Source organism: Petromyzon marinus, chromosome 47 (genome assembly GCF_048934315.1).
Source record: "Petromyzon marinus isolate PM22_M1 ecotype Great Lakes invasive population chromosome 47, UKy_Petmar_22M1.pri1.0, whole genome shotgun sequence".
Lineage (NCBI taxonomy): Eukaryota > Metazoa > Chordata > Hyperoartia > Petromyzontiformes > Petromyzontidae > Petromyzon > Petromyzon marinus.
This window is the reverse complement of record NC_133713.1, coordinates 3,556,012-3,580,554: the sequence shown is the minus strand read 5'-3', so window position 1 is coordinate 3,580,554 and position 24,543 is coordinate 3,556,012. Positions and strand designations below refer to the sequence as shown.

The window sequence follows — 24,543 nt, the reverse complement described above, 5'->3', positions numbered from 1 at the left end:
CCCTTTACCTGATTATGTAAAACTTTAGTCTTCGTATTTTATTGCCTTATTTAGAAGCCCCTGATAATGTAGTTTACTTTAGCTTATGCCCAACTCCAGCCATGATTAGGACCCTGGTGGTTCTAGCAAAAACGCATGAACAAAGACAATAAGAACCAATTGTGTCCGGTGTATCCCGTTGCGAATGGTAAAGGTCGTGCATCAACATCAGGGTACAAGCAGCACAAAGAATACAACAAGCGTGGCAGAGCGCACCCCATGCTAAGTGTAGCGGCTACAAAACAGTACCGAGGTCGGTAAGATAGTCAAAAAAAATAACCCGCCACACAAACACGTGGACAAAAAAATCACTCGGGCCTTGAGCCTTGTGCAAAAAAAAACCACAACAACGATATAACCTGGTCCTGAAGAACTGCATTGTGGTCCTTTTGTCTTAGACCATCATCAAATCCGATTTGAGTAGACGTCACCGACTGGCAAGCTGCAGTGACACACACAGAGACAACTGTGGGCCGGCTTTGTCCTCATGGGTACTCATCAGCGCCAGTGTGGTCAACCGATGCTCACTACTGTGGGCCGCGTGGTTTTTGCCGAATGCACAAGGGCTGAGTGGCTCGCGTGCACGTCCATGTGTGTAGCGTAGTCAATTAGTCCACGGGCCCAAAGCAGAATTCTGATAGCACCGGTGGTGGTGGCTTACTCGATAACGATGGTGTAATCGTCAAGCACATCTGAACCTTATCTTATCACACATTCTCATCTTATCATCCGTTTATATAAGCGCCTTAATTAAGGCGCTGTACAGTAGACTAGGGTACACAGTGGTTAGCGGGATGAAACGAGATGAGTGGATGGAATATATATGCAAGATGAGGTGGTGGTGGTGGTGGTGACGATGCGTGGAGGAAACGAAGATGGATCTGAGTGGATTGGTGATGGGTGACCAATCTTGAATTGAGTGACCATTGGGAGTTGGGGACAGGGAAGGCGTCAGTGCGAGTGGAGAGATGGCAGGGTGGGCAATCGAGAATACGTGGGCTTTAAGAGAAGAGCGGAAGGACATTTGAAGGTCAGCCACAATGGTGCGATTATGGCCATGCAAACCGTACAGTATCGTAAACCCCTGCGGTCCCATTTCCTTCGACGGAGGAGATGGAGGAAACCCCAACATGAACTCTGCCGGGCCCCATCTCGTCTTGGCGAGCAGACCTCAACAGTGGCATTAATCTCCCGAACGTATTGCCGGCGTCGTACGCAGGGACAGCGCATGATAGGCATGCTGGTGAAGTATGGCCGATCGCGTTATTCGCTTTCCTCGACGATTCGGAACACGTTGCTACAGGCTCCAGTTTGCCGTCTCAGGTGGCGCTCACCAACGAGTCAAATCATTGCTCTTGGCACCATGGACTTAGCGTGGCGGTGTGGGCAGCAGGGCACGGTGGCTGAGGCTAATCCGGAGTGGGCGTGCGAGGGATGGCGCTGGGGGGGTGGTGGTGGCGGTGTTGGGCGGAGCCGCCTCGCCCCCTACAAAACAACGGCGCAGCTCTCCCGAGGCACAACCGGCGAACAGCGTTCGCGCTCTCTTTATCATCATCATCAGTAGCAGCAGCGCGCAGCCTCGACCGCGGAGCGAGACGAACACGCCCGGGGAAGCCGCGGCGCAGTAGCAGCTGCAGCGGTGCGGGGCGATGATGATGACGACGATGATGATGGCCCGGCGCCGTTGCTGCGTCTCCGTGCTGACCGCCCTCGCTCTGCTTCTCGTGGCGGTGGTGGCCCAGTGCCAGGGCGATCCGTGTGAGTAACCCAACGGTCGGCAGGAGAGAGAGAGAGGAGCGGGGGGGGTCTGGTGGAGGGCGAGCGACGGTCGACGTGGTGGTGGTGGTAGCGGTGGTGGTGGTGGGTGCCGCAGAGATTCATTGTCGAGGCTTCGCCGGGATTTTGTGAACGAAGCAGCCGCGGCCCGGCCCGCCTCTCGGCGTGTCGCGAGACTTGCGCCGTACAAGAACGATCACAAATGGGTATTTGTTTTCGGACGTTTTCGGCCCAATTCATGACGAAGTTGTGTTCACCCAACAAGTGGCCAGAAACCAGAGCACCCGGAGAAAGCCACCACCCCCCCCCCAACGCGAGGGCACAACACTATATCCCCGTAGGGAGGAAAATAGATGGCGATGTTCGGTCACTCGCATTCTCCTGCGGAGCCGGGGGGTAACGGCTCCTCATCGCGACGCCCTCCCACGAGGGAAGGGAGTTTCACAACAACATCTGTGCGGTGACCCCCCCCCCCCCGACCTCTCGCCTGCTGCCTCTGCAGCAGTCCTGCTGGGTCACAAGGAGCACCGTAGCGGACACAGAACGGCTCCCAACGACAAGTCCCGAGGTTGTCGTGGTCGTGCCTGCCTAGTAGCTCCTCTCCTCGTGCGTTTCTGGGGTTGTAGAGTTTCCGTCGGGCGCGCTGTGCCCGACGTTTCGAACCCACGTGTCGTGCGGGAGAGCGAACTTTATTCCTCGAATCCCGAAGCTCCCCAAACCGGCACGTGCAGCGAAACGTCGGACATCGCGCATCGACAACACGCGGTACACGTGGGGTGAGCTACACGGGCAGCAGCAGCAGCACGACCGCGAAACCCGATGCAGTTGCTCGCGTACGGACGTTGCGGAACTGCTGCTGCCTGCATGCGTACTACGGGCTGACTGAATGCGTACTAAGTGCTGCCTGCATGCGTACTACACTGTGCGTGGCCTTGGGATATATTTATTTGGTTTGAGGCTTTCAATGTTTTACAGAGAATGTACTCCCACGCACGCACACAGATAGAAAGAGGCACGCGCTCTGGTCGAGCGGCTTGCTTCACGATCCGTGTTTACCTTGCGGGTTTGAATGTGGCCCAGGCTGAACCGTTATTCCACCCCCCGCGACATAGTGGCAGTGTGCCGAGTGAATCCTACAGCGGCAGCGTGCCGAGTGAATCCCAGTGTGCCGAGTGAATCCCACAGCGGCAGCGTGCAGAGTAAATCCCACAGTGGCAGTGTGCCGAGTGAATCCCACAGCGGCAGCGTGCAGAGTGAATCCCACAGCGTGCAGAGTGAATCCCACAGCGGCAGCGTGCAGTGAATCCCACAGCGTGCAGAGTGAATCCCACAGCGGCAGCGTGCAGAGTGAATCCCACAGCGTGCAGAGTGAATCCCACAGCGGCAGCGTGCAGAGTGAATCCCACAGCGGCAGCGTGCAGTGAATACCACAGCGTGCAGAGTGAATCCCACAGCGGCAGCGTGCAGAGTGAATCCCACAGCGTGCAGAGTGAATCCCACAGCGGCAGCGTGCAGAGTGAATCCCACAGCGTGCAGAGTGAATCCCACAGCGTGCAGAGTGAATCCCACAGCGGCAGCGTGCCGAGTGAATCCCACAGCGGCAGCGTGGCACCCAGCGCGTGTGGCGATGTGTACGAGGGGGGTGAGGGGGGCCGGCTGGTAACGCCTGGCAGATAAGGGCTGCCCAGACAAGCCACTCTCCCTCCCTCCCTCCCCGCTAGAGAGGAATGTTCTTCGTGAGTTACGGGAATTGCTACTGCGACCTGACTCGGGAAACTGGGCAACAACACAGCGCACGGGTCCCCATACAATATATACGTTAGTTTGACGTTTCGGGCAATGGCGCTTCTTCACGGCAGAGCGGATGCACGGATTGATCAGCAAAAAACACTGAAGTCGCTCGATCTCCCTGCCCTCTCCATGCTCCGAGGAAGGCTCGTCGCCTGAAACGTCGGCCTACTGTTGACCAATGTTGTTGTGGTCCATGAGGCCGAGCGGAAGACCGTGAGCCGTGGGGGGAGGGGTAGGGGAGGGGGCGGGGGGAGACGACCCCCCCCCCCCCCCTGCACTGTTGGCTTTATGCAGACTCGGCCGGGACTTTCCGCAGCGTGCAGAACAATAACCCCTCGCATCCACCCTCCCCCTAAACAGCTGGACACAAAACAACACTTCCATGCTGAAAGGGGGGGGGGGGGAAGGCATGGAAATAGGGGGTGGGGGGGGCACAGGGGGTGTAGGGTATAAAGTTAAGAAACTTCCACCATTGTTTCAGCTGCCACGCCGGGAGGTCGAACCCCGGTTCGCTGTCCACGGGGCGCTGACCGCTGCATCGCATGCGGTGTCCAACACGCGCTGACGAGCAGAAGCTAATTTTATTCGTGGTCAAACGCCGCCTTGGGGGTGGGGGGGTGGGAGTCGGTGGCCCTGTTGGCTGGATCATGCGACCCAGCATCGTGCCCCGTAACAGGTCATCACGCGCGCGAGAGAGCCCCGGGAACCCGTGGTCAGCGGGAGGCTCGTGGACATCGTCAGGCGTCCTCGCGCAGAATATTCATCGCAGAAATAAGTTGGCGGGCAATACATACGCATCCCACCCGTGTTTGTCTCGCCACGTTAAAAACAAAAAAACATTTCGAGCGTTGTTTACGCCTCGGTTTGAACATGTTGATGAGGCACTGGATGTCCAAACTCCAAACCGGTCCAGAGTTTTACTTGTGCTGAACCAGTGCTGCTGTGTGTCTGTGTGTATGTATGTGTGTATGTATGTGTATGTATCTGCTGTGTGTACTGTGTGTGTATGTATGTGGGGAGCCATAGTGTAGCGGTTAGCGCGCTGCGCTATGAACCTGGCGACCCGAGTTCGATTCCCGCTAACGGCCAACACCCAGTGACGATTGTCTGAACCAGTCCCGGGCCTCCCCTAGGTCGACTCAGCCTCAAATGAATACCTGGTGTGGTGTGTAAACATCGCCACTGGGGAGACAAAGGCGGTCAAGCGTGGTTGCTGGCCACCCACCCCCTCGTGTACCGTTCCCGCCTTGATAGGTGCTCGCTAACAGCACTTGCCCCTACAGTCTGTTAAGGCTACACGGGGGATCTTTGTCTTTGTATCTGCATGCATCTGCTGTGTGTATATCTACCAGTGGTGGTTAACCTGGAGTGCACACACCCCCTGGGGGTGCGAGATGCCCTTTCTGGGTGTGCGAGACGTGTCACAGATTGTTTTCGAAGGTTAAATCATCAAAACGCAACTACTTTGTTTCATAAAACACTGCACAAATGTTTACGCTCGGGAACCAAAGGGGTTGCAAGGCTGCAAGCACAGGTTAAGAACCACTGCTAAAACAACAACAACCGCCATTCGCCACTAAGTGGCGGTGACGTCACCACGGCGCTTGTGCCAGGCCATGTGCACCTTGAGGCCACCACGTGAAGTGTCGAACGCCCGCTGGCAGGAGGTCACGGGGGCAGACCCACGCGCTCCACAAAGACCGTGGGGGCTGATGGGATGCGTACAAATATGGGAACGGAGGCCCCCCCCAGCCCCCCGTTCCCCCCGAGATTCTCCGACCCGGAACGTTCGAACGCCGAGGCTGCCCACACACCGGCTGGGGGGCTGCCCCTTTTGTTGCCACACAAAGCTCCGTCGGCGCGTGACTCCGGGTGGCCCTGGTGAGCGACAACGTCGGTGGCCGCGTTCTCATCGGATCGGTTTCACCCCCCTGCCCTCCCGTGCCGCCCGCCACCTCTTGTTTAGCGGGCGGCTCGTGTTTGCCTTTGCCGGTCGGCTTTTGTGTGCCCTGGCGCGGGGCATTTGATATGTTTATCCTGTAACTGGTATCTGCCATGCACGACTGTTGTGCCTCTCGCAGGAACGCGCGGGCGATTTTGTGTACACGCATGTAGTCGTCATGTGTTTTGTGAGCCTCTGATAGCTGACTCTCACAGCAGCTGCTGCTGTTTGTTTTAAAGTTATTTACTGGATGCGGACGGGTGGCCTCGGAGATCAGAGCGCCGAGATCCTGGGTTTGAACCCAGGTTTCGGGCACCGTGTAACGAGTCGATGGTCTCGTGAAATTTTGGTTCTGCGATTTCATTTGGCTAAATGCCAGCTCCTGAGAATTACAAACATCGGTATATGTATAATGCACTTCTTTCACACAGTACGTAGCCAACCGTGCTAATCGGAGGTGTGGGGAAAAACCACAAACTAAACGCAAACAGCAGCACACGCGACGAGCCGGTGGGAAAGTGCTGCCCTCGGCGGGCCCGTTATCTCACGTAAAAAAAGGCTGAGCTGATCACCTGAACCTTCTGATTAAATCGCTCGCCTCGCGACCACGTGATGCCGATAGGGCGACCCGGGATGATAAAATAGTTTCCGAAAGATATTTCTACAAGTCCGTTAAACTTCTGGCCGTCCTTCCCTTTGTCGTCAGTTCTGACCGCGCGACAGGCCGAGCGGTTCCTGAGCCGACAGAGGCGCGCGTACAACGTGTTCGAGGAGGCGAAGCAGGGCAACCTGGAGCGCGAGTGTGTCGAGGAGTTCTGCAACAAGGAGGAGGCGCGGGAGGTCTTTGAAAACGACCCCGAAACGGTAACGGGGCCCGCAGTGGGGCCCAACGCCACCGCCTTCCCCCGGGGGTTGGCTGACTGCCTGCCTCGCCCTGTGGCTGACTGCCTGCCTCCCTTGCCCTGTAACTGACTGCCTGCCTCGCCCTGTGGCTGAATGCCTGCCTCGCCCTGTGGCTGACTGCCTGCCTCCCTTGCTCTGTAACTGACTGCCTGCTTCCCGCGCCCTTTGATTGCCTGCCCTGCCTGCCCTGCCTGCCTGCTGCGTTAACGACACAGCAATTCTGATCCTGGCCATTGTTGCTACTCGACCACACACATGGCCAAGAATTGCAAAGAACCAGCAGCATGAATTATAATATTATATAGATAATAACGATAGCAGCCATTCACCCAGGAATGCCTAGCTGAGTCTCAGGAGGCAGGAGGGTCGCCTGCAACTGCAGTTTTACATTGAGGCGGCGGAGCCAAATGGTGGAGTGGCGCTTCGCTGCAATGATGCTGCTTCCCCCCTCCGTATTTGTGCATCGGGCATTGAGTCGTGATGTCCTCCGCACGCTGAAGGGTGCTTTGACTTGGGGAGAAAACCCGAAAGAACCCGGAAAAAAAAACCCCAGCACCACCACCGCCTGGGTACCTCACGGTCCGTCTTGACCCGTTGAGTACTACCCCGGCTGAACGTCCTCCTCGGTCTCTGCGATTGAGCCGCGGGTGCGGTGCGAGCGCGGAGGGGACGCTCCGGTCGATGTCTGGCGAACGCACCGCGCCGGTTCCTCCACCCTTGTCCGGCTCCGTGCGTGCGGATCGCGCATGAGAATGTTCCTCGTGTGCGGACGTTTGATTGTATTTTTGTGTTTCTTTTTTGTTCTATTCCAGAACTACTTCTACCCCAAGTATTTAGGTACGCACGTGTACGCTGCGCTGCATGTAACGCTACGCGTGGCCCTTGCTGCAACCCAAACACACGGGCGCAGTATTGTCATGTCCACATTACAAACAACCTATGGTGCTCTTTAAACGTACTCGTACGTTTCCTTTTATTATTTTACTTGGGCATCATTAAACGACTGCAGCCGCTCAGATTGTACTGCTTTAGTGATGCACTAAATGATCTATTAAATTCCTTCGCTGTATTTCGCTCAGTCATGCCACTCTCCTTTTAATAAAGCAGGAGAGGAAAGGAGTCCAATACACAGATAGCAACATTGCTGCATTAGCAAGGGCGACTTGGCTGTGTAATGGACCGTTCAGACCATAAGCCTCTCTTTCTAGGGAGACGTGGGCCAATTAATACATTGCAAACGGTTACCAGCGCAAAATGTAAACGTTATCGAGTTGAACATATTAAGTGCACCTGTACACGATTCCTACACCACTGGCACGTGATGGTGACTGGTGACGCTGGCGACTGTGGTGACGATGGTGACGCCGGCGTTGCGCTGCCGCCCCCAGACTGCCTGTCGGAGCACCACATCACTGAGGATGACCCGCACGACAACTGGAGAGCCAGCAGCGTGAGCAGCGTGCTGCGCACGTGCGTCACCGGTGAGCAGAGAGCTGCGCGCGTGCGTCACCGGTGAGCAGAGAGCTGCGCGCGTGCGTCACCGGCGAGCAGAGGCGCTGACGGATATTGAATGCTTTCTGTCACTTTGTCCAGTGGCCCGTGTGGCGGCCAGCTGTGTTACGGCGCTGTAGAAGTCACCATTATTATTGACGTTATTTGTGCACGTTCACCACTGCAAATACAAATATCCCCTGTATAGTCGTAACAGACTGTTGGGGCAAATGCTGTTAGAGAGCACCTAATGAAAGACGGAACGGCACATGGGGGGGGGGGCTGGGTGGCCCCCACCACGCTCGGCCATCTTTTTCACCCCGGTGGCGATGTTTACACACCACACCACCAGGTAGGCCCAGGAACGGTTCAGATAATTGTCACCGGTGTCGTTGGCCGTGAGCGGGAATCAAACTCGGGTCGCCGGGGTTCGATAGCGGAGCGCGCTAACCGCTGCGCCAGCGCTCGTTACCGAACACCGTGGATGTGGAGCTGTGGTGTGCCTGCGTGTGTGTGCCCGCTCTCCGCTCGCGCAGCGCTGCCCAACCAGTGCATTCCCTCGCCGTGCTCGCGCGCCAGCTCCCTGACCTGCATCGACCAGCAGGGCGACTACGCCTGCATCTGCCACGTCGGCTGGACCGGCAAGAACTGCACGCAGGGTGAGTGGCGTGGCACAGGGTGGGGGGGGCAGGTGAGGGAAGGGGGGGGAGGGGGTACGGGAAGTGGCGACGACGAGCCGCGGGTTTGGGGAACGCGCGGTGGTGACGCCTGCCCCTCGCAGGGACAAGGGCCCAGCTTCGTGCTGCCCGACGCTAGCGGGGTCCCCGCAGAAGCCTGCTGCAACCCGGCGTGAACGGCGCTCGCCCATCCAAGTGCTATCCAGGCGCAATACCTGCTTAGCTCCCTCGATCCGACGAGATAATCTTGGCAACGATTTGCTTTTGACAGAGAACGCCTTCCTTTATGCCGTTTGAAAGGGCACCCCGCCCACCCAGCGGCAGCTGTACCTGCTTGGCACGAGGAGACCCCAACACTCTGGCGTCAGTCCGCCGGTGCGAAGAGACAATCGGTGCCGCGTGCGGTCCCGGTTGAGTGACGTTGATCGGACACACACCGTGCGATTCGGTCGGAGGCCCCCAAGATTGCGGCGTTCATAGAACTGGGGACCGGCTGTTCTCTGTGTCCGGTGTGCAGACATCAACGAGTGCGACAAGAACAACGGGAGATGCGGCCACGAGTGCATGAACCTGCCTGGCACTCGCCGCTGCCGCTGCCGAAGAGGCTACTTGCTGCAGAGCGACCACATGTCCTGCCAAGGTGCGCCCCCACCCCCTCGCCCCCCACCCTGCCGGCGCCGCGCACACACGCGGCGTCACCCAGATACACACGACAACCGCCATTCGCCACTAAGTGGCGGTGACGTCACCACGACGCAAGTGCCAGGCTATCTGCACCTTGAGGCCACGTGAAGTGTCGAACGCCCGCTGGCAGGAGGTCACGGGGCAGACCCAGATGCCACGGGTCGACTGAGACGGCTGGCTGATGCACCACCTGTGCCCCCTACTGTGACAAATTTGCTGTGCTTTAGCCACCCGGCGCTCCGCTCATTGTTGTGAGCATCACTCCTCCCCCCTCCGTTGTTGTTGGCGGGCAACTGCCTCCAACTGCCCAGTAGCGCCCTTCACGAGCCTCCTCCAGAGAGGCCGATCTTGACACCGCTGGTACCAGTCATCGGCAAGCCCACTCAGCTCCACATCCTCCTGTACCACATCACTCCATCTCTTCTCTAGCCCGTGCCGTGTCCGTTTTTCCCCCTCGATCTGGCCGAACAAAAGCTGTTTAGGCATGCGGTGGCTAGGCATGCGGGCTACATGACCCAGCCAACGCAGCCTTGCCTGCCGGAGGAGCTCACCGATGGGACTTTGTCCACATATTTCAAGGATTTGTGAGCTCCTCACACAATCCAGCTTTGTTAAACCCAGGATGGATCGTAGGCAGGCCAGCCTAAATGTTTCCAACCGGCGAAGATGTTCCATTAGAGGGGTCCACATTTCGCAAGCGTAGAGAAGGGAGGGAATGACTGTGGCCGAGAAAACCTGAAGCTTCGTGTGGAGCGAGAGACCAGGTAGCTTCCGCACAGCGTTACGCAACCAATGAAAAGATGTCGCTCGACTTATTCGGAGTGAGACCTCTGCTGTTAAACCAGAGCACACTGCCAAGGTATGGGAAACTCTCCACTTTACAACTGCCCTATCACCAATTGGGAGTTGTGGGAGTGGAGTGTCCAATGGTACAAAATACCCAGGCAGGTGCTAAGTTTTGGTGGGGCTGATGGTCAGTCCCCACCTCCTAGTGGCAAGTTCCAGGTTCAGCAGCAGCGCCTCCAACTCCTCCTCTGAGTGAGTAGCAATTATCAGATCATCGGAATACATAACGTGGTTGAGCAATAGGGAGCCATCCCTTGACCGCACCCGGGCATCGGTCAGCCTCCCATTGTATCTGTACCAGATGGAAATTCCTCTGGTACAGCTACTGAAGGCTTCACGAACTACGTGGTCGAAATAGATGTTAAATAATGTTGGAGCCAGAGGACATACCTGTCGCACCCCAAGGTGTACAGGGAATGGCTCTGACTCCCGGCCATGTAGTTTTACCCGGGCCTGCTCACCATCATGAAGGTCCTTAATGATCGTGAGCAGAGGGTCAGGGACTCCGAAAGCACGAAGAACAACCCAGAGCCCAGGCCTACTGATGGTATCATAGGCTTTGACCAGGTCAATAAAGCAGAGATGTAGGTCTTGTTGAAATTCCCTACACCTCTGCTGTAGCAGACGAACAGAAAATATGGCATCTATGCAGGACCACCCTTTCCTGAAACCTTACTGGGGCTCCGCAAGCCTCTCCTCAGCGTGCCTAGCAAGGCGATGTTGAATAATCCTTGCCAGGACCTTTCCCGGTACACTGAGAAGCGAGATGCCCCCTGTAGTTGTTACAGTCTGTGCGGTCCCCCTTTCCAGTAACTGGTGGAACCACCAGTTACTGGATACACACACACACACACATCATCACACACATACATGGCATCACACACACTCGCGCAGCATCACCCACACACACAGTATTGTTCAGACACACCCACAGCGTCGCACACACGCAGCATCACACACAGCATCACCCAGACACATACCCACAGTATTGCACACACACACACACACAAAGCGCCACACACACAAGGGCATCAATGCCCACAGCATATCCTCAGAGAGAGCCTATAACACCAGTTTGTTGTTTATGGTGGTCATCCATGTGTAGTGAGTTCAACTGAGTCGCAACACATTTATTAACATCAACACACGGGGTAACTGCCCCTTAAAAGAATAACAACCTATGGTGATGGACCACCAGGCTAACTACACTAATTGCACCGTGACTAGCTACAACGGACCGGACCACAGCTTGGGTCCAGGTCCATGTTTTGGAGACTCTGTAGGACGTAGAACGTAGAACGTAGATTTCTTCAGGATGAACAACGGCAGCCGGTCCCTCTCGGGGACCCGGCTTATATCCTCTCTGGCGTGGCTGGCTCCGCCCTTAGCCACGACCATCTTCTAGAACCCTCTAGCAGGATCTCGGCCCTGACACGTGACCACCCCCTAGCCCCCACTTGGGGGCTCTGTGGAGACTTAACCGGTCACGTGTCCTCTGGGGTCAACCAAAGTGCCATGGCCTATAGTAACACCATTCCCGTGGCTGGCACTCTCACACCCTATCCTGTAGGGGTCGGCACTGCACGCTACGTGTGGTGCCATCCAATGCTATCGATCAGCGCTCACCGAGCCCCTCAAAGGCCGGTACTGCATCCACATGTAAGTGGTATCCGCGATGACAATACATCGTATGCCGTGCCTCTCTTGGGCCGGCATTACACAGCGACATCCCGCGATGCCACTACACATGCCAGCACTATCCAGGTTCAAGCCGATGAGCTTCTAATAAGGCCGAGTGCATTCTGGGTGAATTTGGTAATTAATAAAGAATTAAAGCTTTCGTGACTGCGTAAATTACTCATTGTTTTTTTCGGTAAAGTCACGTATGTAGAAATGCAATAAAATTATATTAAAATAAATCACGACGTTTCGACCGCAACACAAGCGATCTTCATCAGGTGTAAAAAAACAAATTGCGAGGGAGCACATAGGGTGACATCAACGCGACACATAGAGAGCGTTAAACTGCACGGAGGTAAATACAACAAGAAGATGAGAGATGAGAATTCAACAAACCTAAGAAAAAATTACGTGATGCAAAACCAGTCGGCCAACAACACAGTTAGACACATGCCTGGCGGACCACGAATTTCAGAAGAGTGCTAAATTTCGTGTTCATCCTCTGGGTTGAACACACCAGCATAGACAGAGTGAACAAATACGAGGTACAAGTCAGCAGAAATACATATACAGGGGCACCAAGCGGCAAGAAGAGGAAAGACGGACAGAGAAGCAGGAAAAGGGCCGAAGGGATGTCTGTTCTGCTACCTTGTACCTCGTATTTGTTCACTCTGTCTATGCTGGTGTGTTCAACCCAGAGGATGAACACGAAATTTAGCACTCTTCTGAAATTCGTGGTCCGCCAGGCATGTGTCTAACTGTGTTGTTGGCCGACTGGTTTTGCATCTCGTATATTTTTTCTTAGGTTTGTTGAATTCTCGTCTCTCATCTTCTTGTTGTATTTACCTCCGTGCAGTTTAACGCTCTCTATGTGTCGCGTTAATGTCACCCTATGTGCTCCCTCGCTATTTTTTTTTACACCTGATGAAGATCGCTTGTGTTGCGGTCGAAACGCCGTGATTTATTTTAATATAATTTTACTGTTTTTCTACATACGTGACTTTACCGAAAAAACCAATGAGGAATTTGGTAATTATCTCACAGAATTCCCTGCTGTTGCTGCCGCGGCTGCTGCTGCGAGGCAGGCAGGAGTAAACAGGACGCTGTTGAGGCAGCGACGATGATGATGATGAGGGAGCGTCCCGGGGTACAGACCACGCGCGTGCCTTCCCTTGAGACGTAGCGGCCACGTCCCTCTCTGTCGCTCCAGGGTGGAGCCCATGGGCAATGTATACCGGCACAGTTGCCGAGCACGAGCCTCAGAACGCCAAGCGGCCAGCCACAAACGGCACTATGTGTAACGTGTTTGTTGACTTGAGAAAAGGTTACTATCATTAGTAAGAAGCGGGAAGTGTCGTGATATCGTGAGTGGGTGAGTGGGTGAGTGGGTGAGTGGGTGAGTGGGTGAGTGGGTGAGTGGGTGAGTGGGTGAGTGGGTGAGTGGGTGAGTGGGTGAGGTGAGTGAGTGACGTGAGTGCGCACAGCAGTGCGCATCGGATGTCTGTATGTCGATTTTTCTTTATCGTTGGAAATTCCCTGCGGTGTTTAGATATTTATTCACGAATGTCTGGTCCTCTGCCTTGGGAGACAACTGCGGACCGCGAGGTGACTAAGCAGTAACAATGGTAATAATCTTGTACCGCCGTTTGCCAATCCACCGTTGGGTGAAAGCCTCCCCACATAGTGTTGGGCGTGGGGTTGTTTTGAACATACTTCGCCACGCTCACCAGTGTGTGTGTATGTATGTACGTTGGACTTGTTCGCACCGTGCGTAGCCAACCGTGCTAACCGAAGGTCTGGGAAACGACAACAAACGAAACGCAAAAGGCAATTACAAAGAAATTAGTTTTTAAGTGTGGAATGGTGAAGAGGGGGTACCCAGGACTGGTTCAGATATCACTTGCCACTGGTGTTGGCCATGACAGGGAGTCGAACTCGGGTAGCCAGCTGTAGCGGTAGTGCAGTAACCCCGGACGACGGCGCCGTACCACTCGTTAAAGTACGGTGGCTCCCACGCGTGGCACGGTGGCTCCCACGTGTGGCACGGTGGCTCCCACGCGTGGCACGGTGGCTCCCGTGAACGTGGAGGTGGTCGCCGGCCTCGTGGAACACGGAGTGGCCGTGCTGGGGGCTGCGTGACCATTTGTTTACGTTCCAGAACGTCCGCAGCTTGGTCTCTGTTTATATTCGCGTCCGGTTTTTAATGTCGGAGAGGGGAAGAGGTGAGGACGCAATCCGTAAATAAAAACCTGGGAGCCTTTCTCTCTCCCGCCGAGGGACTTCAAGGGAAACCAATTCTCAGAATGCGGGGGCGGCTCGCGGAGCGTTTTCGGTAAACGCCGTCGTGTTGATGCTGGTGGCTTCCTCCTGGGGATGTTCTGCTGACGTGAAGCGTTCCTCTCAGCCAAACCCCAGCCCCCCACCCGCCGGGTGGGGGGCTGGACGGGCGGGCGGCGGGGGGTGGTGTTCCACACGGCGGGCCACACCGAGCGCCCACACCGCACCCGCACCGTCCTCGTGGACCCGTACTCGGCGTGGTGACCGTGCGCTACGAGGAGGCCCACGTCCAGCAGTGGATTGGCCGTAGGGTTATGCGCGTACAACGTATACAGGTGGATCGTCGATGTGCTTTGTCGATGCTGCGCTGCAAATGCGATGCGACGGTTTACCAATACGGACAGCTCGCGAGGACTTTGAAACCGAGAGATCAAAGTGGAGCCATAGACATGGCAACTGACAGAGAAAATGTCAGTGTGTGTGTGTATGTTGAACTTCCTGCGCACTGTACATAGCCAACCGTGCTAATCGGAGGTGCGGATGATGGTGATGTATGAGTGCTGCTAACCCGGCGGGTCACTCCTGCTGCTGCGTGTCGCTGTGGTCGCTTCGCAAGATGAGGACGAGTGCTCGCTCGGCCAGGGCATCTGCGGCCAGGCCACGTGCGTCAACACGGAGGGCTCCTTCCACTGCAGCTGCCTCCGTGGCTACGTCTTCAACGAGATGAACCAAACGTGCGACGGTGAGGAGGGCTCTCGATGCCGCAGCGCCGAGCCGCTGCGGGTCCTGGGTTCGAGAGAGCAGGCAGCCACCCGTGACTTTAAACTGGGTTCTCGTGTGCGGCGAGTTGATGGTCTCAGCCGAGCAAAAAGTTGGTCCACCACTTAATTTGGCCAAATACCGCTTCGAAGCTTTAAAACGCCGGCTTGACTGTGATGCGACAAAACTTACTCCGAGTGACCGCCACCTACAGTGTGAAATAGGCCACTTGCAGGGATCTCGGAGGTAGTGCTGCAGTATCCGCTTCCGTGGGCCGTTCCCTAATGCAGAGAGTTGCGCCGCTCCGCTAGTTCCAAAAAGATTCGCCCTGTGAAACTGCTCCCGATAGCTCAACGGGGATAAAGTTGTGGGAAAATAACCCCTCGAGGGGTTAGGGCCATATTCTTGAGATCACCCTCCGAGCAAACGGTGATCTCGAGACAGAAACAGGTGCTACCGTGACCATAGGCTCGATCCTCCCAGTATGCCTTGCATGCCACATAACCTCGCCGAACCTGCGCGTATGAAGCACGGCAGCGGCCTTTTGTTATGAACCGCCGAGCAGAAGGGCAATCGGACCACCGCGTCCGCGTGTCCGGCGAGTTTTTCTCATCATTGTACGGAAAGTCGGAAAATTGTTTATTTGATTTGTCCCTTTTGATTGCTACGGGGATCCGGGCACGACCTCGCGGGCCACTGTGTGCAAGGGGGCCGGTGAGGGGAGGGGGGAGCGTTTGTCGAGAGGGCGCCGATGAAGCGGCCGTTGCGTCCCCGCGGCAGATGTGAACGAGTGCCTGGACAACTCTGGCTGTGCCCAGCTGTGCGTGAACACCGAGGGGAGCTACGCCTGCCGCTGCGACGGCCGCAGTGGCTTCCAGCTCGGCAACGACCTCCACCAGTGCAAGGTCCCCGCAGCACACCACCCTGTCCCTTGGGCGCAGCGTCGGCGGGAGCCACGGCGGGAACCACGGCGGGCCGGGCCGCACAGATGAGCAAAATCAGCAAGATGCGCTCACGTTACAAATTTCTACTGCAGAGTTCACGGTTGGTTTTTTTTTGGGGTGAGATCACCGTGAAGGTTCAATGCCAATTTTATTAAACCGTGATTCTCCACCACCCAACGACGGGCAATCAAACAAAGTGTTGTCACATCGGCAAATAAATGCAAATTTCAATCGGGAAGTGCTTTCTCACGAGATCTGAGCCCTCGTTTAATAACCTGTTGGAGGTGAAGTGTCAACATTTTGTTTGCCCTTTTTAACATTCCGGTTTCGCTAATCAACCGAATCAATTGGCATATCTGCCCACGTAACAACTTGATTGGCTACGTCAGATGATGGAGGGTTATGGGTAATGAATTAACATTGTACCTACACAGGCGACCTCGCCCAAAATAAACCAATTATGAATCGTAACATTGGCCGTGAAAGCCTACGTATAAATTGTACTACTTCAGTGTCGGGTTTTTATTGTTTCACCGGCCGAGAACTCTGGAGATCAGGATAGGTGGCGGTGTCTCCATGGCAGCCACGTCTGGCATCTCCTTAGCAGCAGTGTCTCCGTGACGACCGTGCCTCTATTGTGGTACATATCTCCACAGAGAGCCCAGAGACTACACCACACACACACGTGCGTGTGTGTGTCAATCCCCCCCTGTGCCCTCCCACCCCACAGCCAATCATCCAGCTGTTCAATGAGAGGGTGCAGAAGAACGCAGAGTGGATGTGCACCAACCCCCACTTCATCACAAAGCCCACCTTCCTGCTGCGCTTCAAGCTACGGCAGATCAAACGGTGAGCTCACAGTGGGGACCGTACGGTCACAGACGGGAGGTCGGCATTTCCCAGAGGTTTGGGTAGCCAGGTGACTCTGAGCGGTGAGCTGGCACCCCTGAGCTCTCTTGGGGTTGAATCCCGCTTGTCAGCCGCCTGGGTGATTTTTAAACCGGGTGAGTTGACGATCTCAGCCCAATCACCATTGACGGCACAAAAAACACCCATCGCGTAAAATTCGGTTCTACATTAAACTTGCCGAAATTCCATCTCCGAGAATTAAAATCTAGGTTTTACTGGAAAAACAACCCGGCTAAGCCTGAGCGGCGCCGGGCTGTCTTGGCACGGCCCCGGCACGGGCCCGGCACGGCTCGGTCGTGCGGTGGGGGGAAAAAACGCCGACTGGCTGAGACCGACCTGGCTGTTTGACGGCGCAGGGAGGTGATGGAGTTTGGGCTGCGCACGTTCGATGCGGAGGGGCTGGTGCTGTACGTGGAGCGCGGGCGGAGCCGCGATCCCAACGAGCGTATGGTGCTGGCGCTGAGGAACGGCTCCCTGGAGGTGCAGCTGCAGATGAGCGAGAGCATGATCGTTACGACCGGCGGCAAGCCCATCAACGACGGCGCTTGGCACACGGTACGGCACACGCCACGCTCCCAGCTCACCGTGCTGTGAGGCTATTTTTTGCCATACTTCGCCACGCCGGTCAGTGCGGCTTGGTGAAGCCAGGGGGCATGCAGTCACAGAGTTGGAGTGATTTGCTGCTCAGATGAGCGCTAAGGAGGTGCTCATCTCCTGTTAACGACCCTGAGACGGTGGTGGATGATGCACATTCCTCTTAAGATAAATGCTGTTGACTTCCCCATGCAGAGGTATTCATTTTATCATCCCTAGAAGGATGATGATGATGGGCTCGATCAACGCCCAACCAGCATTTGAACTCGAAACTTTCCGATTGCTATCAACCGCCGAGCCAATCGGCTGGATCGCAGTGCAACAACGGATGTTACCGCAGTGCCCTTTGCTGGCCGGCACCTCGCCACCGCAGCAGCCTTTAGCAACCTGGCGTGTGTGGTGTTGTGCCCATTCTGGGAGCCAGGTCTCGGTGGAGCGGCCTACAGGGAAGATCATCGTGAAGCTGTCGGGGGAGGAGGTCATCAACATCAACACCCACTCAGCCGACGTGGGCTCCGTCAGCTCCGACATCCTCATCTCCATCGCGGGCCTCCCCACCGACGAGCACACGCTGATGAAACCTGTACGGCACGCACACACGCTGATGAAACCTGTACAGCACGCACGCGCACGCACGCGCACGCACACACGCTGATGAAACCTGTACGGCACGCACGCACACACGCTGATGAAACCTGTAGGGCACGCACCCGCACACACACACGCTGATGAAACCTGTAGGGCACGCAAACACGCACACACGCTGATGAAACCTGTACGGCATGCGCGCACACACACACGCTGATGAAACCTGTACAGCACGCACGCACACACGCTGATGAAACCTGTACGGCACGCACACACGCTGATGAAACCTGTATGGCACGCACGCACACACGCTGATGAAACCTGTAGGGCACGCACGCACACACGCTGATGAAACCTGTACGGCACGCACCCGCACACACACACACACACGCTGATGAAACCTGTACGGCACGCACACACGCACACACGCTGATGAAACCTGTACAGCACACGCGCACGCACACACGCTGATGGAACCTGTACGGCACGCGCACGCACAGGCGCGCTTACACAGAATCAAACTATTTATTTATACTGGAGGGATCCGATGAGCTATAAAGCTCTTTTTCACAGGGGCGGGTAGGAACGTTACAACAACAAACAATACAAAAACACGATAGTAGTGCAAAGTAAAAGAAAGGTAAACAAATCACCCAAACACCTATGAATCAAACTAAAGCATACCCACGCACTTACACGCGGTCATACGTAATCGTATATACAGGGGCACACGCACACGCGTGCACTGGCTCGCACACACAAACGCACTTGCGCGCTCGTGAAACCCGTAAGGCCTGGTCACAAGTGCTGCCCCCTGCTGTGTGCAGCAGGGGGTCACTTCAAGGGCACTCGAAGCTAGCTCTGATATCTGCTTCCAATGGGCCCTTCTCTAACATGAGAGGTCGCACTGCTTTGCGAGAGATGGGAATGGGTATCTCGTGGCCATGTGATGCCGATAGCGCAATTATACGGCGCAGCTCCGGGCGGCTTGTGCAGCTCCCCATGCCGTCGCCCCCACTCGGCTCCCGTTAACTCGGTCCTTTGCGTTGATCCCGCCTGGAACCGCACTCTGCAGGATTTCGCATTTTTATAATGATCTTATGTTGTAAATGTTAGAGCTGAGATGTCTTCAGGGAGGCCATTTACGGTGCAAGTGGCAGTAGAAGTGCAAAAAGAGACTGTGAAGCCATTACCTTGGATGTGAAGTACTGTATAGTATTAAAGTATTAATATATTATAAAATAATGGAAATGAAATGGTTCAAGGTACGGAATTTCGCTTTGCAGACAGCTTTTCAGGAACGTATCTGTTCCGAATATCAAGGGATGCCCGTATCGTGTATAGATATATTATTTTGTAATCAAAAGACGCCGAACGATCTGGCCGTGCTGTCGCTGACACCGCTCCCCTCCCGCGTGGGCAGCTGAACGTGCACCTGGACGCGTGCATGCGCGACTGGAGCTGGCTGGACCAGGACACGAGCTGGATCAAGGAGGAGACGTCGAGTGACAATATGCGCCAGTGTTTCTCCAGCGTCGAAAGAGGGGCCTACTTCCCAGGGACCGGCATGGCGTACTTCAACCGCAGCTTCTGTACGCGCAAACTTGCCGGCCGCATTTAACGCTTTCCGCACGAAGGTTGAACACGTCCGCGACTGGGGAGCGGGGGGGTGGGGGGGGTGGGGGGGGGTGGCCATAACGCTCGTACCGACGATCCGGTCTGAATGGATCTGGAGTATAATTCGCGGTCGCCCATTGCGATTCATCCTCTCGAAAACCGGCCTCTCTGAGCAAATGACCGCCCCGAAACGTGGACACTCGAGCAAGCACAAAAAGGGCTGCTTAGGTAAACGTGCAATTGCGCATTAAGCCCCGACGGTGTCGCACGATCCACGCATACGCACGATTCTCGCTAACTTGCATTGAGAACGAGTGGACGATGCAAAAATCCTGGCACGTGCCTACATTTGTGGAAAACGTAAATGCACGAGTCATTGAGCCAGGGCGATGCGTTGCTGGCTCGAGCTTCTGATTGATGTGTCCCAATGGCGCGTGTGCCGGTGGCGTAGCTATTGAGCGCGCAGGCAGTGCAACTGCCCTGTGGCCCAAGGTGCCAGACGGGCCAAGGCACCGGGCTGCGAAGAGGAAGACAGACGGGCGGCCACATGTCATTCCTAGAACCGGGGCTCACGCCAACCGCGCCACACCACCGGCGAATGCACAGCGGCCGCTACGCGTGTCGTGACGATGGTGGTTTGTGTCAGTGTCTCCGGAGGACGGTGACAGCTGGGAGTTGACCGTGGAGCTGTCCATCCGCCCCGCGGGAGACACGGGCATCATCTTCGCGCTTGCCAGCCATCAAAACGACGAGGTTCCACTGTCCGTGTCGCTGGAGCACACGGCAAGGAACGAGTACGTGCAGCCGACACAGGTAGCGCTCGCACGTTCTGCTGCATCACCCACTACTGTATGGCTGATCACACTCTTGCTGCGTTCCCATGGCCACTGGGAAGCCTGTTTAATTACCCCAAACTTCAAGAGCCGAGCAGCTTCATGAGCTTGGCCACTTCCTTCCGCCGGCTCCTACTCTGGCCAGAGGGAAGTGATTGTAAGTTTTCAGCAGTGTGATTTTAAACTAAATATATGGGCCCGAAGTTGACTTGAGTTTGAGACGACATCGACCGTGATGTTATGATCGGTTCCGGGGATGGCCTAAATGGATGGTGTGCAGCTCCGTTCGCAATGCAGAACGCACTGCCCAGTAAAAGTGAGCTACGCGGGCTGGCTGGTGACCTAGGGAACGTGTTGGCATACTACCTGAAACCTCGAGCCTCTCGCAGGACTCTACCCAGCTTTTGGCCACTTTCAACACCAACCCTACGAACTGTACAAACGCTTAAAACGAGCAGTCCGCAGACCCGGAGCCTCACTGGTGCGAGCCCCTCCCCAGTACGTGCAGGTGGCGCTGGGCGATGTGGTGGCAGCGCGCTTGGAGGTGGCGGAGCTGACGTCGATGCAGAGCCCCACGTGGCAGAGCGTGGCGGTGCGCGTCTCCGCGACGGCGCTGACGCTCTCCGTGGACGGCGCCGAGGTGACGGGCACGGAGGAGCTCCTGCTGCCGCGCCTCGCCGCCCTGCAGGAGCAGCTGAGCCGACCCGTGGCCAAGTTCTTCGGTGGCCTCCCCGGTACACGCGGGCCGAGTGGGCTGGTGCACGCAAGGCACTCTCATTTGCCTCAATTACAAGTGCTCTGTAGTGCCCAGAAACTCGGTAGGGGCCCAGAGACTCCGAAAGAGGCTGTCGACTCAGGCAGGGTCCATGGACTCAGGGAGGTTTTTAAAAAGCACACGCCGAAGTTTGTTTTGCTGTCCAAGTAAACAAAATTTCAGAATGTTTTAGTTACGTTAGTATTGCATCTATGTGATTTTATATAAGACCGATGTATGAAGAGGTTAAATATATAATTTCAAAAAAACTAAGTCAAAAAGCATTTGGTCTTGAGTGAGCTTGCATGAGATGCACGTATAGGAAACAGCAGTATACCGTAGCGGGTTAATTGCTGAATTGCTCAATGGTGATTCGTGACTATGGATCCAACCGTGGTGGGTACGAATCGCAACGCACGCGTACCAATTAGCGGCTGCTCGGTCTGTTGCGACCCATCCCTTAACGGAGGCCCGCGTCTGCATTTTCCCCACCCGTAGACTCGGTGCCGCTGCGGGTGACGCCCGTCACGGCCTTCTTCCAGGGCTGCATGAGGGACGTGCGCCTCAACGGCCTCCGCGTGGAGCTAGACACGGCCGACTCTCTCTCCCCGGGCGTCACGTCCCACTCTTGCCCCCTGTTCCACTCCGAGATGCCCATCTACTCAAACTAAAATGCGTCGGTGCACAACTTGGACCCTTGCTTTGCCAAACGTTCCCCAAACATTCACGGCGCCCAACTGCAGGCTTTAACAATCCACTTTGCTATTCAAGGCGTACTTGCCGACAGTGCGGATGTAAGCGAAAGGCTGCCGATTTCTAAGCTCTGAGAATCGATATGCTTTGAAGGGTTTAAAACTTGACATCCTACCGTGTACATGGGCATGGGTGGCAAGTACGCAGCTTACTGCAGGCTTAAAAAATCCACTTTGCTATTTAATGTTACCAATATCCGTACAATCTGATGTAAAGGTGTGTGTGTGCACGCGTGCACATGTGATTTTTTTTTAAACATTTTATCTGAAATCTCTTCCTACGAGTACTTTGTGACTGAGTTAATCCGATTCGTGTGGTTCGCGTTGAGATGGCTATCGCAATAGAAAAGGTATCCTGATATTTACTCTTCCTCTCAACCACGTGCACCCCAGCATGTCAAAGGCAGTTTGCACAATGCACCACTTCTAGATTTGCAAATGAGATTACACAGGAAATGTATTTCAGTGCAAGGTGATGGCCACTGAGACGACAGGGCAGCCAATTCCAAGGTTAGACCGTACTTCTATGCTCCTGTGGCATCGCTCCCCAGGTTCACCAACCAGTACTGACCAGTTCTTAATCTACCGCTGGATGTTGCTGTGCATGTCATGTGGGGGTTACTTGACCGTACTGATTGTGTTTGTTGTCCTTCCCCCGCACCTCCGATTAGCACGGTTGGCGACGTACGGTGCGATAGAAGTTCAACATATATACGTACTTAGCGAAAGTGGAGAGCATAGAAGTACATGGCAGCAGAGTGTTTTGCTCCACTGCCCTCTGCTGCCCGCCAATAGTACCGCAGCAGCCCGTAGCAACCTGTTGTGCACGTGATCCTCTGTCGCCAGAGAACACGTGGTGATTTTAAGGGAACCAGTAGTGCAACAACCCCGGCTGCAAAGAGTTTAATTTGCTACTTGTGCTGTATTTGTACAATGTCATAAGGGAACAAAAATGTTTTAAGCTTCAAGAGTTTTCATGAAAAAAATATTTACCTTTTTCACCCTATGAACTATTAGTACCGATTTAAGACACTGAATTTTTTACGTTACTGCTGTTAGATATGAGCACAGAACGGTGTGGTATTTCCACGGCAATAAATGTATTGGAAATGTTACCACTGATGTATGTGTCGGTTTCACCTGCTCGTGGCAGATGGTGCGGTGCCAAGCGGTGCCGAGCGCCCCCAGGGATATCCGCGCTGCCCCCAGGGATATCCGCGCTGCCCCCAGGGATATCCGCGCTGCCCAGGCTTACCCTCACTGACATGAACCAAATCGTCAATTAGTTCGTACATTTTAAGGGCGGCAGGGTGGCGCTTGGGTAACACTCACGCCTCAGCCAAGAAGTTCCCGAGTTCAATTCCCACTCGGGTGCCTCCTGTGTGGGGTTTGAATGTCTCCCCCTGTCCTGCGTGGGTCTCCTCTGGGTTCTCCGATTTCCTCCCATAGACAAAAAAACACTCCACAATGTAAGAGGTATTTCTTGATTTGAAGCTTTAGTGACTGCGCCTCCCCCTTTTCTTACCCATATCACCTCGTGACACGGCAGCTCTCTCTCTCTCCCCCCTAGCTCCTCCCCCGTTTCTTAACCTCTTGCCACGGCAGCTCTCTCTCCCCCCTAGCTCCTCCCCCTTTTCTTACTAATATAACCTCTTGCTACGGCAGCTCTCTCCCTCCCCCCCTTGCTCCTCCCCCTTTTCTTACCTATATAACCTCTTGCCACGGCAGCTCTCTCGCCTACTTCAGCAATGTTTCTTGCTGTGGTTGTTCCACCTGATGAAGATCGCTTGTGTTGTGATCGAAACGTCGCGATTCGTTTTATTTTATTTCTACCTACGTGACTTTACCGAAAGAACCAAAGAGTATGTAATAGGTATTGTTGACCAAATTACTAATTTTGAATTAACCACCGAAAGAGCGACAGATGGCAGCGGTAAACTGATGACTGTACTGATGAGTCGTAATGAAGACGAAACCGGGCTACGGTTCTGGCTTTGTCTCACTGTTGCGGTCGGTTGGCCACATTTTCTCAACTTGTGAACGGCAGTTCCCGAAACAAAATGAACACTATGCAGTTTTTCTGAATTGGTGGTTTTCCCGTTCGTGCACAAGACGAAAGAGTGGGTACTCCAACCTCTTCCCAGACGTCTGCTCAACGTTGAATAGATCAAAATAACCTTTACACATCGGCTCTAGAGCCTCCTCTAGTGGACCGGCTCATCCGCCAGCAACTTTGAGGTGCAGGAAAACGTAAGATCCCAATGTTGTTGCTGCTCACCCCGAGCTATGTGGTCGTGAATTGTCTTTGTGCTGTTCGCCTAACACATTCCTGCGGAGGGAGCTGGTAGGAACGTTGGGTTGCTCGGTCAATGGCCAGGGTCAACACATTCCTGCGGAGGGAGCTGGTAGGAACGTTGGGTTGCTCGGTCAATGGCCAGGGTCAACGGAGGCACGTGGTGTATTCCGCAAATATGCCCGACTGTGAGGGCGGGCACAAGCCGGCGTGAGTAGGTTAAACGTTGAGTTTTATAAGGGTACCACGGGGTGACCAGCCCCTCCCACTCCCCACCCAGCCCCTCCCCACCCTCCCCTCTCCACCCAACCCCTCTCCACCCTCCACTCTCCACCCAGCCCCACCCCTCCCATTTTTAGATGCACGACGGACGGACACAATAATCCCCTGTGGG

At 55.2% G+C, this 24,543-nt stretch overlaps 2 protein-coding genes and 1 long non-coding RNA gene across 4 annotated transcripts in view; 1 reads left to right on the top strand and 2 right to left on the bottom strand.

Moving 5' to 3' along the window:
- The window catches only part of LOC116952536 (uncharacterized), a 49,633-nt gene extending 32,440 nt beyond the window's left edge, over positions 1–17,193 (bottom strand). Inside the window, exon 1 of the mRNA XM_032971965.2 lies at positions 17,055–17,193. The gene's annotated coding sequence lies outside the window, so the exon portion shown is untranslated. The remainder of the gene's footprint in view (positions 1–17,054) is intronic.
- GAS6 (growth arrest specific 6) lies at positions 1,530–22,971 on the top strand. The gene is made up of 15 exons (XM_032971970.2): positions 1,530–1,797; positions 6,255–6,412; positions 7,264–7,288; positions 7,840–7,932; positions 8,479–8,601; positions 9,137–9,259; positions 14,723–14,848; positions 15,646–15,770; positions 16,540–16,658; positions 17,075–17,273; positions 17,737–17,895; positions 19,324–19,492; positions 20,164–20,330; positions 20,850–21,084; positions 21,603–22,971. The coding sequence occupies exons 1-15, from the start codon at positions 1,689–1,691 to the stop codon at positions 21,773–21,775; spliced, it is 2,103 nt and encodes a 700-aa protein (XP_032827861.2). The 5' UTR covers positions 1,530–1,688; the 3' UTR covers positions 21,776–22,971.
- LOC142931042 (uncharacterized) lies at positions 17,812–18,213 on the bottom strand. 2 transcript variants are annotated; one of them, XR_012947034.1, is made up of 3 exons: positions 18,158–18,213; positions 17,974–18,047; positions 17,812–17,923 (listed from the first exon to the last, which is right to left on the bottom strand). It is a non-coding gene; the product is annotated as an uncharacterized LOC142931042 (long non-coding RNA). The 2 variants fall into 2 exon arrangements; XR_012947033.1 differs by lacking the exon at positions 17,974–18,047 and having other exon boundaries at positions 18,158–18,210.
- Positions 22,972–24,543: the final 1,572 nt, after the last annotated feature.

Coding starts and splice junctions, on each gene's coding strand:
- GAS6 (XM_032971970.2), top strand. CDS start 1,689: ATGATGATGACGACGATGATGATGGCCCGGCGCCGTTGCTGCGTCTCC. Junction 20,331..20,849: donor AGTACGTGCAGCCGACACAG/GTAGCGCTCGCA, acceptor GCCCCTCCCCAG/TACGTGCAGGTGGCGCTGGG. Junction 21,085..21,602: donor GTTCTTCGGTGGCCTCCCCG/GTACACGCGGGC, acceptor CCCCACCCGTAG/ACTCGGTGCCGCTGCGGGTG.